We start from the raw sequence: 13,928 nt of genomic DNA, 5'->3' as shown, positions 1-13,928 counted from the left end.
CTTTGTGCTGGGCTACTTCAGCTCTTTGAGATTTAATGTTGCAAAAGACATTTAGTGTTTCTGAGATAACTTTGAAGAAGGAGGAGCTCACTTCAGCTGTGAGTTTGTAACTCAGTCACTGTATACTTTATCATGCTACCACTTTATAGGAAGAAAAAGCCCCCACTCCTCCCTCCCCAGACAAGAAAACACCACCCTCCCCTTTTCATGAACTTGTCAGCGTAATAGTAATGGAGTTCCCGCCTCAACAAAATTGAGGTGTTTTGTGTCAGTTTACCAGTCTGCAGGCAGAGGACGTCTATGCAGCACACTAAGTAATCCTGCTGGCAGGCACAGATTTCTTTAATTCTCTCTGAATTGGTTATCTAGTTTCTATACTTTGTGGTCCAAAAGTGGGCATTTTGGCTTCAGGAAGCTGAGCTCAGTGTGTGTAAGCCCGTGTACTCTGTATGGAGCTGGTGTATTTCAGCAGGTGCTTCAGAGCTGTTTTCTTTTGCCTGCTTTGTGTAGTATGTAGGTTTTAAAAAACTTAATGGTTCTTAATGGTGATTTGTTGCTTACTGCATGCTTATGGTATGCATCTTAGTAAGTCATTCTAGCACTCCTCTTTCTCTCTGCTAAAAATAAGTAACTAATATTAGAACAGTTAAGTGATTATTCTTACTAGCAGCAGACAAGTTCACAGCAGCAGCCACTTCTAAAGTTTTTTTTATTGAATTATAGCATGGCTTCTCTGAAGACCATATTTTAGACAGTTTTTTATATATATATATATTAAACAGTGGATAAAACTTTGAAATTAGTGCTTAGGCAAGGAGAAGAGATACATTAAGCTTCAGTGAAGTTCATACAGATATTTACTTGCTTTGTAAAACTTTCAGAAGCCTTTAACTGGTGCTGTGTAGTGGCCAGTTGCAGTTCCTAAAGTATTGATCACAAAATTCCTGCCTTATCTCTTCATATATGGTCACTTCTTGAAACTTAATTTCTTATTACTTTTTTCTAGCTAGTTCTGACTCTTTCATGGTGCACTTCTTTCTGGAATACTAATATCAGTGTAGTACAAGTGGAACCCTTTGGTTGCTTGACATGTCTCAGCGTATTTTTGTGTAGTAGTATAGCCTGTGGTGCTAAAGGCTCTTTAGTTGAACCAGCTTTTGCTTACTTTGGCACTTCCAGAATACTTAAAATGCCCATAGCATCCCTAGTAATTTCAAATATTGAGGGCAGGGATTATGTGGGAGGCTGCATAATAAGACCCTACAAGCATGTAGTGATTTAATCACTTGGAACAGATGCAAGGAAACTGTACTCATATATTAAGACTTAAGTATTTTTATGAACACTTTGCAGAGAATTAGCAGTTGTGAAATGAGAAACTCATTTGGAGACCATGAGAAGTCTTTCGCAGTGACTTGGTGTGTATGTAACATGTGACACAGGTTATCAATGATCTGAACAAGATGCCTGTGTAACAGCAAAGCTGTCAGAGCTGCCCTGACTGGTGTGGCCTCTTGGAGTTCAATGTAAGATGGGAAGTCTGCTCAAGAAGCTGAGTAAGTAGTCTTTAGGGCCACATCAGTCAGTTTGTGTGCTTGCACACTTGGCAGTGCTTGAACAAGCTGACTTAAAACTAGCAGTTAGGTGATTAGGGAAGTAATAGCAATTGTAGCCTAGGTAGTAGTTCTAGTTGATCAGGACTACTGTAAGGTAGTGCTAAAACTCCTTTCTTGCTCCATCTTGTCTTCCAGTTCTGTTTTGTTTCTTAGGCCATACTTCCACTCCTCTGCAGAGACTTTATCAGTCTAGTTGCTCTTCCCTGGAAGATCTGTTGGTGCTTACAGGTGTGATGTTGTTTGGGAGGAAGGAGCTGAGCAACTTCAAGCTCCTCTCTTCCACTTCACAGAAGGCATGGATGAAGTATTTGAATATGTTCCCCTCTCATGGAAGGAGAAAAGCATCATAAATAAGAACTAATACAGGAATGCTGGTGTGTTTCTTGCCAATTAAAGTCAGTCTTCAGCTCAGGTGACTTAAGTGAATGGGGCAGATGCACTCTAAACTAAACATACTCATGGTAACTTAGAAATGTTTCTTGTTAGGGTTGAAGTTTGGTATTGTGTATTTGGTGTTTACTTCTAGTAAGCTTAGCCAGATCTTCTGTTTTGTGTATTTGAAATTGAGTTGTAAACTTGCCTTCAGAGTATATTTCAGTTGAAGCAGCTTTGATGGGTTTTTTTTCCTTCACCCAAGAATCCGTACTATAAACTGTTTCAGAGTTACTCTTAAACATTGGTTTTATGGAATCAAATCAGCTCTGTGTAGACAGGGCATGGCAGTAATCTTTGTAAGTGCTTTAGAGGAAAGCCTTGGGGTTCTTGTCATGCTTTCATGGCTCACTTGCCAAGTTGTTTTTGTTTTTAAGAAATGCTTACTGTCTTCCAATAGGTAGTGGTGTCAGCCCAGGATCATGCAGTATAAGTATGGTCTGATGTTTGTTTCATGCCTGTAATGAGAGCTGTGGATAGTATCATGCCTGTAAATGACTAATCCTTTGATTTCTTAGCAAATTCCACGTATTAGTATTGCATAAAATAAGGTTTGCTGCTTTAATTGCAGCTGACTTCAACTAATAAGACACAACAAGTCTGCAAGTATATAGCTTTGTGGCAGTGACTTGTGGCTGCTCAGTTCATTCAGGCATGTATTTTCCATTTTTGAGGGTAAGGAAATGTTAGAAATTATTTAAAGTGCCTTGTCTGAGGACTTCTTCACTTTCTTTGTAATGTCCTTTTTGTTCTACAACTTCTTCAATAATTTTAAGAGATTTATTCTTTGATAAAATATAAATATACGGGTGTTTGTAGGATTTAATTAAATTAATTCTTATGCACAGCATTCTAAAAGCTTTTTAAAAATTTATTTAATGAAATAATAATGGTTTATAAGCATGCAACTAGTCAGTCTCCTAGGAATGACATGGGGGAGTTACTGAGCTATTAAACTCGATAATTGGGAAGTTACGTTGTTATGCTAATTAGGGCCTCCCAAATGAGATAAATACCATAGCTGAGGGTAGCCATTATAATCCACTACTGGAGCAGTGGAAGTATGAAGCCTCTAACATTAAAGATCCCTTCCTTTTAAAGACAGGAGTTTGGAGCAGTCACTTAAAATCTTCTGGTGTAACTTAAGACTGATTCTTGGTGTGGTTGTTACTTGTGCTGCTAAGGACAGGCAGCCTAGGAAGAGTGTAGGCAGTTTCCTTGATATGGTCTTTCAAACGAGGTGGTGAGGATGCCTGGCCAGCTGCAAACTACTGAAATGACAGAATTGTGGAAGATAGGTGCCAGGCTAATGGTAACAGTCAGTAAGACTGCTGTAAGGCAAAGTCACATTTCACATTTGTCAGTGATTTGAGAGAGTCTCATTTGGAGACAACTTTGTCCCAAATAGATATTCTTGGTTCAATTTTTTAAAAGGAGTTTTTGAAGGTCATCATGCAAGGCTCAGAAAGCAGGCTTCTGTGGAATGCTGTGGGTTGTTTCTTCACTCTGGACTTTAATTCATACTTCTCTTTTAAAAAATAGTAATTTTTCAGAGTTGTGTTTTATGCTGCAATTTTTTCTTATTTGGCTGTTTATGTGGAACAGAACAAGCACTGAATGGCAAGAAGAGTTCAGTTCCAAAGTATTTGTGGCACAAAAGATGAAGCCCACCTGAAAACTTCCACGTTTCTGAAGGAAGTTGAGTCATAACAAGTAAAATTGTTTGTAGATCAATGTTAGACTTGGAAATCCTAATTTAGTATAGACCTAGTATGGGCTGTGAGATGGATTGCTCTTAAGATTTGAGATTTTTAGAGGTGTTTGAAGTTCTCTTAAGACAGTTTCCCTGTACACTGGAAACTGGTGAATCCTGGTAAAAGGAAGATGCTGATATGCCACTGCCCAAGTGCACTACAAGTCTACATTTGCAGTGCAGTGTGCTTTGCTCTTTCCTGTTGTCCTGTCCCCAGGCCTCCTCAGAAGGAGGAGTATGAAATTACCTTCTAGAGGGAGAAGGAACTTAACAGAAGATTCACCAGTCGAGCAACTTGGAGAAGTTAAGTAGGGACATATCTATTTCCAAGCTATCGTGATTTATTTTGATTTTGATAGAAATGGTGGCTACAAAGTAGCAGGCTCCCAACAAAAAGTTGTTAACAGAAAGGCAGTTATACTGTGGAACCCTTTGCTGCATGATGTGTTAGCCATATAAAAAATTTGGACACTTTGAGAGGTGCATGGTGGGGACCCTCTTTACTCTTTTTGGGTGTGTGACGATACACCCTTTTGCCTGGAGTGTTGGTGAGGCACCAATAACTGGAGGCTGAGAACATTCTGGTGAGAGCTGCAGTAGTGCTTGTCTTACTCATAAGTCCCTCTCTCTGCATCCAGCACTTGTATCTTACCTCTAGTGGCCTGTACCAGGTGTGTCTGATCCCTGCTCTGATCTGTTGTGATTCATGCGATTTTTGGCTGAATCACTGTGTTGTTAAGTATGGAATGTCAAGATTTAAATTAATGTTGAAGGCTTGCATTGGTAATTATCTTGAACTTGCTTGAAGATGCCTAAAAAAATCATAACTTTTGAAGCCTGATGTTTATTTTAGTGTGTATTGTATCAGATCCCACAAAACAGTGCTGATGTTCATAGTTTCATTTACTTAACTCTCAGATGCAGTTTCACTAGGTTGTGGAGCCACCTGCTTAGTCTGAGTTCTTGCTAAGCAAATTGTAATTCATCCCAGGAGACGTGGCAGATTAGTCTCTTCAGTACTTCTGCACAAAGTGCAGATTGAAAACTAGTGGAAAATGTCTGACGGGCCTATGACTTCTCATTTCTAGTGTTGCTGTTACGGTTTTTGCTTTGCAGGGGCACACGTGTTCATAAACAGGAGAGAGAACTCTATTCAGTCAAGCAGCGTGAAAGTTACAAACACTTAAGTACTTTCCAGCAAGAGCTCTTTCTACTCTGTTTTCTTGTTTCTGCCCTTTTGAAGTAACAGATATTCTAGGAATTCAAATTGTATTGAGTGTGTGTGCACAGCATGAAATTACACTAGGTCTTAATTTAAGGCAAGCTTTTTGATAATAGCTTCCCCTTTTAAAGGAGTTGTAGTTTATAGGGCTGTTAAAGATGTCTATGACAATAAATGGTGAAAAAAACATTTTCTTACCATACATGCTCTTTCCCATAATAAATACAATATCAATTTTATTCTGCCAATAATAAAGAATACAAACAGCAGTGATTACAGCTGTTACTACCAGCTGCATTATGTAACAAGTTTTGTGTCTTCTGATGATTTGAATTTGAGTAATTGTGTAAATCTGGTTAAGGGATAAAAATGCTGCTGTATACAGAGTATCACAATAGCGAAAACAGATATTACTGTGACATTAATACATTGGTCAAAATGTTACCACCATGTAGTGCTGGTTGCTTGTTCTGTTGTATGCCACTGTCTGTGTTCTGACTCAGCCCTGTTCTGGGTTCCTAAGTCCCCAGGTCTGGGGAAGAATGATGTGGCCTGTCCATTTTGACGGTTGAAGCAAGCAAGGATGTATCTAGGTTGTCTTCTTTTTATTTCAGATGATGAGGTTAACTGCTCTTACCGGCAGAGTAAGAGCAGGCATGGGGTAGCCATGCATATTCAAAATCCTGGTAAGGTATGGACAATGGCTAGACGAACATGTTAATACTCTGGAATGGTTGCCCTGGGACTAGAAATTTAAGATACTTGAGACAGAGCTTTCTTGGCCTCCATCACCCAAAGCCCCTTCCAGCTGATACTTTTGTTTCATTCTCTTAAACGTCGACAAACTGAAATCAGTGTGGGGAGAGGGATGCTGTTTGGAAAACCTCATGGAGAGGTTTCAGTCTGTCTCTGAACTTCAGTGGTATCATGGTACTTGCAAATATCTGTATATTTTGTAATACAAGGAGCATTTCCAACACAGATGCTGAACTCCTTCAAACAAGACAGACTTTGCTGTCAAACTGGTGAATAATTTAATAATTATTTATTAGCTTAGAAGTAGTAGCTACTGAGTGTTGCCTAAAATCTAATGTACTTAGACAACTGATTTTATCAGCTGCTGTAAAAAATAGATCATCTGTTATATGTTGATGACATTGTTTTATAGATGAGCAATAAAGGCTTTTTAAAAGGTCCAAGTGTTAAATGCCAGTTAAGTATACTTACAGTGTGCTGATGTTCCTGTATTGATTGTGCTTGGTTTTGATCAGAAATCTGTATCAGTAATTTGATCAGCCCCAAAGTACTTGTCAGATAGCTCCCAGGAAAAGGAGCTGATCAGAATCAGTGTCATTGATAACTGAGGGGTTTTTACTACGGAACTTGATCACCATTGTGACTGGGGGAGATTTCCAACATAACTGACTTCCAGCATTCTTTTCATAAGGCTTGATGTATAAGCCTTGTCCTTTTTCTTTAGGCTCTGATGTTCCACATTTAGTTGTTGGCTTCCTTCCTTAAGCAGCACTTCCATCAGTGTTACACAGCGTTGAGAACACAAGTAATTTTTTTAATGCATCCTAGATGTCGCCCCTCCCTCCCCCGCCCCCCCCCCCCCCCTCCCGAGTACTACACCAAAATCTTGGCAACAGGAGCAAAGACGCTACCTGGCAAGAAGAATGTTGAAAGTGCTGAGAGTTCTGCAGGCAGGTTTATATGGAAGTACAGTAACAGGGAAGACTAAAACAAGTGATGTCTTAAAGAAGTCTAATTGAGGAGTAGCTGAGGGAGCTGTAGTTTTTTAACCTGAAGAAAAGGAGGCTCAAGGGAGACCTTATCACTCATTACAACTGCCTCAAAGGAGGTGATATTGAGGTGGGAGTCAGTGTCTTCTCCCAGGTAACAAGTCACAGGACATGAAGAAATGGCCTCAAGTTACATCGGTGAGGTTTAGATAGGATATGAGGGAAAATTTCCACACTGAAAGGGATGGTTAAGTGCTGGAATGTGCTGCCCAGGGAAGTGGCTGAGTCACCAACCCTGGGAGTATTTACAAAGGGATGTTAATATGGCACTTGGGGACATGGTTTAGTGAGAATGTGGCAGCTGGACTTGACAGTTATAGAGGTCTTTTCCAACCTAATGTTTCTATCATTTGTTCTTCTAATAAAACTTGAAGCTGTATCTATTCAGTTATGTTAAAATTGTTTAATTGGTTTGAAATGCTTATTTTTCTTATTGGTGGTTCTGATGCTCCATCATGTTTCTGGCAAGGCAGCCTGTTGATGTGCAGACCTGTCTTAACAGAATGTGGGCTGTACAGGTAGGATTGGAGAATAATGTGAAAATATGTTGGTAATGGTTTGGATTTTGGGTTTGATAAGTTCTTGTTGAGAGACAGCAAAACCAATTTTTAAATTGCAGTATTGTTGTTAAAGAAATTGCACATAGAATTATAGAGTAGCTTGGGTTGGAAGGGACCTTTAAAGGCCATGTAGTCCAACCCTCCTGCCATTAGGAGGGACATCTTCAACTAGATTTTGTGGCTCAGAACCCCTTGAATGTTTCCAGGAAGGGGTCATCTGTCACCTCTCTGGGCAACCTATTCTGGTGTTTCACCACTATAATCATAAAAATGTCGTCTTATGTCTAGTCTGAATTGATCTTTTAGTGTAAAAACATCACCTCTTATCCTATCACAAGATGCCCTGCTAATGCATTGTCCCCATCTTTCTTACAAGCTCTCTTTACACAAGCTCACCATCGGATGGGTCAGTGTACAATTTGGACTGAACTTCACTGCAGTTTTGTTACAGTCACAGACCATCTTAAACAACTTTAAATTATTAAAACATTTAAGGTGACCAGGGAAGCCTGATTGCTGTGTTTAGCACTATTTGGTTTGATGCAATAGGTGTCCTCATTCTTTGAGTGTGATACTACTCTTTATCTAGCCTTCACATAAGAATGCTTTGTGAAATAATTCATCACTTAAATACCTTCAGAGGCACTGGGGCCATGGAGTGAGGAAGGAAATTGGTTGCTGCAGCTGCAGTCTTTGAGTCGCCAGTTGAGATTATTTTTTGTTAAGATGACTTCTTGGAAGTGAGTGTTAATGTCTGAGATAATGGGATGTTCTTCAGCCATAAAATTGCCTATGTATTAAACTATGTATGTGAAAAATATAACTGTTCTTTCAATGCAGGGTCTTTTTCAAAGTAGCAGATGCTATGTCTAGGGAGATGTAGTTTGTAAAATCATCCTTCTACTAACCTGATGTTGTAAGTAGTTAAACCTAAGTAAGATGTAAATGACACATGTGATTGAGTAGTGATATGTGAAGTCCTTTTATTTTACAAGTAATGCTAGTGATTCAGATCCTTGATTCTGTTTATACTTAATAGTGGAAGGCATTTTAGGTCTTTAAAAAAAATGGCATCATACAAAAAAATAGAATTTATGAATGGCGTTTTGCTAAGTAGGTGCAGCAAAGCACATCAGCAATACAGGAATCAAGTCTTTTCTTGTTTTTCATTGTTGTATGCTTGTTAGTAGTATTTTTTACCTGTACAATTGCAATTCTTAGATGCAGTGCCAATTTGACATCTGTGTAGAGGCACTTGATACTTAACCTGAAAGTACATTAAATGGTATCTAGCTTAATTGTATGGCAGTCTACAAGCAGATTATATCTTTGAGTTAGTGTTGAAAAGGGGAATAAATGAGATTTTTGCCAGATGAGGTAGCATCCTTCCAGGAACATCTGGTAGCAAAAGTTCTGGATAGCATTTTGGCCTTTCCACAATTTCCCTTTGAGGTTTCAAGTCTGTAAACATTCATGATTTGGCTTTAGTTTTAGCAGGAAATGGTTGCCATAAAGAGGTGATGGGGGAGCATCACATTAAGCACAACAGATAAGGCAGTTAAAAAAAACCCCAACTCAGCATATTAACTTGAGCTTTTAGTGTACCAAAGTCTTAATGCAGTGGGACAGATACTAGTGAATGCATTTCAGCTACATTTTTCCTGATAAGTAAAAAACTTGAGAACACATCAGGCTTCCCAACTATGAAATGCCCATCTGTGCTACAGAATGAGATGGTATCATATGCCGTCAAACTCTGGTCCTCTATAAACAAAATACAGGTGGAGCATAGTGTGCTCATCTGCAGTTTTTGGACAGAAAAGTTTGAAAGTAGCCTTTTCATAAGGTTTGGATGCTTTAAAAGCTTCAGGCTTGTCTGTGTACTGAATCTTTAGACCTTTCAATGTGTGTATATATATACATATATATATATATGATGAGAAAAATTTGTATTTCTGAGCAAAACCCTTTTTTTCTTCTATTGGTATACATTTAAACCACTTGGATATTGGTATAAATACAAAACTCGTTTGCAAATGCATGTTCGCATATGTGTTTGGAGGAAATGGGGCTGGGAAGCCACTCTTTGATTAACCAGCAAGACTTGACCCATAAGTGGAGAATTGCATAAAGTTGCATTTTGTACTGATTATTTATGTTTCTGTAGTTAGACCCTCTTTCGTCTAGTAACAAGGAGGTGGTCAAATGCTTTCTGGTTTTCAGCTAAAGTGTTTACTGTCAAGTATTATGAGTACAAGTATAGTCTTATGAGGAAGTGGCTGAGGGAGCTGTGATTATTTAGCCTGGAAAAAAGGAGACTACAACTGCCTGAAAGGAGGCTCTAGCAACATGGGGGTTGGTCGGTCTTTTCTCCCAGAAGCTTCAGGACAAGAGGAAGTGGCCTCAAGTTGCACCAGAGGAGGTTTAAATTTGATTTGATATGAGGAAAAATTTCTTCACTTGAAAGGGTTGTCCAGCATTGGAAGAGGCTGCTCAGGGAAGGGGTTGGATCACCAGCCCTGGAGATGTTTAAAAGATGCGTAGGTGTTGTACTTAGGGACATGGTTTAGTGGTGGACTTGGCAGTACTGGATTAAAGTTTGGACTTGGGGCTCTAAGAGGTCTTCTCTCAACCTAAACTAAAGATGCTGGTTTTCTTATCAGCAAGCCAAAAAACTGTGAAAATTGAACTTAGCGCTTCCTCTCAGTGTGGAGTGCATTAATTTCTCTCTCCCATTCATCTGTTGTGCTTTAGAAAATGTGATCTTGTCTATTCTCCAAAAATCACATTTGTCTCTAATTATCTTCAATTCAGTTCTTATTCTAGGCCTGAGACTGAACTCTATAGGATAAAAATGTCAGCACAAGGATAATGGATCTAATTTTCTCCAGCAGTTAATCTATTTTAAGTGCGCACTTGACTCAAATAGCTTCTGGTTAAGCACTGCTGTATATTTGGGGTTTCACTCAACATTGCAAGAGTTGTAGAACTGTGGATGAATGTTCACAATTGCTACTTTTTTAGTCATGCTTGAATAAGTTTAGAAAGCATACTTGGCACATTGTTGGTATTTTCCTAGGACTCTTTTAAAAATGATACTAAGCATCTTAGATGATGGATAGGAGAATTTCATCTTCCCCTCAAGTTTTGCCACAACCTAGGTTATTTCCAGTAAAAGATGCTGAAACTAGTTCTCAGTTAAAAAAAAAAATCTCAGAGCTTTTCTGTTGCTGTTGTTTAAATGTGAATTGAATTCCCATGTTATAACTGCTTCTGATGGGAGCTCTCTGGCCATGCTGCCAGAAGCCAGTCAGGCAGATCAACCTGATCTAATATCAAGGTTAGCTCTCTTTTGTTTTGAGAGTTTATTTTGGTGACCTCCGATTTAATCTGCACTTAGTTATGGTTAACTGCAAGTGTCTTGAGTTTCAGGCAACAAGAACCTAAAAACTGTCTGCAGTTAAACCCTTCCCCACAGACTGGAGGAGGGACTCTCGTTTTGCTACCTTAGCCAGTACCCCGAAGTGAGCATAAGTATGTTTTTGTATTGCTTTTACCCTGTGAAGTAATGGGATGATCTTTTCTGATTGCAAAGGAGTTACTATACTCCATATTAATTTAACACAGATTTTGCCCTTGTCCTGGAAGATTGATGGAGTGGGAATGATCTATGGGAGACTGTTAAAGCACTCAAGCACATAACTGAAATGACATAGCTTCTCCTGAGAATAGCTGTCTAAATTACAGCAGGACAATACTCCATATTAACTGAAAATGGTGCCAAGTTAAGTCTGGTTTGGTGGTTTTCCTATAGTTAAAAAGCTTAAGTGACCTTAAATCACTTTCATGCTTACTGACACAAGCGTGCCTTTAACTGGTTTAAACAGATTTGTTTTAGTGATCCATTGCAGTAATCAGTAGTTGATTTAAATTACTAAAACTGTACTGATTTAGGTAAGATATTCCTAAAGAAGAAAAGAGACCCAGGTTCACATTTTGTTTGTTCCGTATGTTCCCCCAGTTGAACCACATTGTTTGCCAGTTTACCTGGTAATTAGGTAAATTGTATTCTAAGTAAATCTATAAGTAGCCCTTAGCTGTACTATTTCAGGTAGAAATTAGATGCTTTATTTTTTTAATACCCAGGTAAATTCTCCCACCCTGATATCTCTGTATCGATTTCTGAGGTTATAGTAATGGTTTCTTTCTTCTTTCCAAAAGTGTATATTGGCAACTAGGAAAGTCTTCTGTCTAGAGATGTCTTGCTCTGGGAAGTCACTAGGCCAGGGAAGTGGGATTTTGAAAGGAGTATCTAGATTCTGAGATTAATTCTCCTCAAAAGTTCTGTTGAGTCAAGATTTCTAACTCTGCTTTCTATTTTAAGAATTTGAGTTGAAGTAGATATTGCTATTTCCCTTTCCTATTTCTGTTGAAAAGGAACTAGTTTTTTATAAAAAAAGTAGACCATGAGGTAGAGTATTGGCTGGATGTTCTGAATGCTGAGAAAAGGCAATTTAGTATGAATAGCTATTTGCCTAGAGCTTGTTAGTGGTCTGATCACCATACCTTGCTGGATGAATGACTGCATTTGTAATAGTATGTTAAGGTACTGTGGTTTTAAATGCATTTCAGTGATTGTATTTCACCTCTTTTGCAGAAATGTTACGAACAAAAACAGTACAAAAATGGACTCAAGTTCTGCAAGATGATCCTCTCTAACCCAAAATTTGCTGAACATGGAGGTAACTGCACACTCAAGATTTTTTTTTTTGTCTCCTGTCACAAGCTTAAATGTATTTTTAGTCTATATCATACTATTAGGAAAGAAAGGATCCTGTTGTGGAGTGTGACTCTGTTATGACTGAATAATTACTCTGGATTTTCAGTCTTTGTACGTTCAGACCAGGTTTCCACTCTATCTCAGTGAAATGCTCCTGTGCAGTTAGATGTTGAAGATGAAAATACATGGTGGAAGCAGCACTTCAGTGAAGCTTCCAACTTGCCTTTCTAGGTTTCTGGGTCGGAATACTAGTGTGGGTTTTTCTTACATTCCTATTTAAAGCAAGCCCAGCCTTTTTTTTGAATATTACATGAACATGTTCTGCCAACAGATTAAAAATCTGGAGGGTTTTTTTGTCAAGTTCATGTACTCTTAAATTTTCTGTACTGCATACCAAGTTGCTGCTTAAAGGGAGCAGAGTTAAGTGTAGTACTCTTGCTGTTAATACTTGAAGCTGAAGACAGAATCTGGTGATCATGTTCTGATAAATGTTGTAGGAAACAGGGCAGAAAAATATTGCTTTTATTTACATCTGTTAAATTCAATTTACATCCTCAGTAAGATACTCTAGTCTTATTGTATTACAGGTTTCTCTTATATTATTCAGTCTTTCCTTCTGATACAGTAATTTTTCTGGGTTTTTTTTGCTGTTGAAGCAACCTAACACTGAGTGTGCATATAATGTGTCAGTAAAATTATTTTCCTATTTGATGTTGTCAAATCTTGTCAAAATGTTTGACTAATCCTTTTCATGCTTCCATCCATGTCTACTGTTTCTTTGTTGTCTTCATAACTTCCCTAGAGATAAAAGTAGTTTTTTTGTTGCTTCAAAGCTAGAGTGGTTTGTTCAAGCTCTGACCTAATGCATTTGTCTCTACTAGCACTTCTGTTTTTATAACATCTCAGTATACAGATCTGTCTTTTCTGCTCTTGCTTCCTCTTAAACTTTTCCAGGACAGCTAGCTGCCTTGGCAGTCCACATACTACATGGGCTTTGAGCCACTAATGGCTTTGAAGCTTGGGAATAAAGCCTGGAATGAACAGCTGAAGCAGAACTAAGCCAGTGAAATGATCTGATAGAAAGCTGCACTGTTGTCACACTTAGCTTCAGAGAAAAGGAGTTTCAGAAGTTTAGTAAGAAGGTGGCGAACAGATGGATTGGTGTGGCTGGGCAGTTATCTCAGTGGTGTGGGAAGGCAGGATTAGCTTGCTCCCATTCCGACAGTGGGGATATTCTTTTTCAAACTTCATAATATTATTTGAAAGGTATCATTCTGGCTTTCTCTGTTCTTACAGTGTGGATGTAGGACAACTTAAAAATAACAACAAAAAAACTTGACTCATTTTGGGTCATCATTTACTTATAGGTGTACTGTACAGAAAAAGTGTTAAATGGGTCTATCAATAAAACTTCAAACTGCTGTTACACCTGACCTGGAGATCATGAGCTGTTGCCCTTAATACTGGGGAAGAGGTTGTAGTTGGCTACTGTGTGCCTTGAAGAATGGGAGAAGCGGGAGAACAATACCGAAGTCATACCAGTGTACTGGATGAAATCTTGTGCCTCTCAGAATGTTGATTAAAATGGTATTGCATTGAGAAGGTCTCTTAGAGTCCAAATATGGTACCAGGAAATATGCTTCCCTTAACTAATGATTTTTAAGAAGTCTGTAACAGGGGAACTGATTTTGACAGATTTTTTCTTGTGGTATGACACAGCCATTTTTCCCTTGGTCTTCATATCTGGAACTTTAATACAC

At 38.6% G+C, this 13,928-nt stretch overlaps 1 protein-coding gene across 3 annotated transcripts in view; it reads left to right on the top strand.

The window, feature by feature from the left end:
• The window catches only part of NAA16 (N-alpha-acetyltransferase 16, NatA auxiliary subunit), a 62,277-nt gene that overhangs the window by 1,176 nt on the left and 47,173 nt on the right, over positions 1–13,928 (top strand). For all 3 annotated transcript variants that reach the window (XM_082279007.1, XM_082279005.1, XM_082279006.1), the window contains exon 2: positions 12,046–12,130. In XM_082279007.1, coding sequence (XP_082135133.1) covers positions 12,046–12,130 — 85 coding nt within the window. The remainder of the gene's footprint in view (positions 1–12,045; positions 12,131–13,928) is intronic.

Source organism: Coloeus monedula (assembly GCF_965178545.1).
Source record: "Coloeus monedula genome assembly, chromosome: 3".
In the NCBI taxonomy this organism is placed as follows: Eukaryota; Metazoa; Chordata; class Aves; order Passeriformes; family Corvidae; genus Coloeus; species Coloeus monedula.
This window is presented reverse-complemented; position numbering and strand designations above follow the sequence as displayed.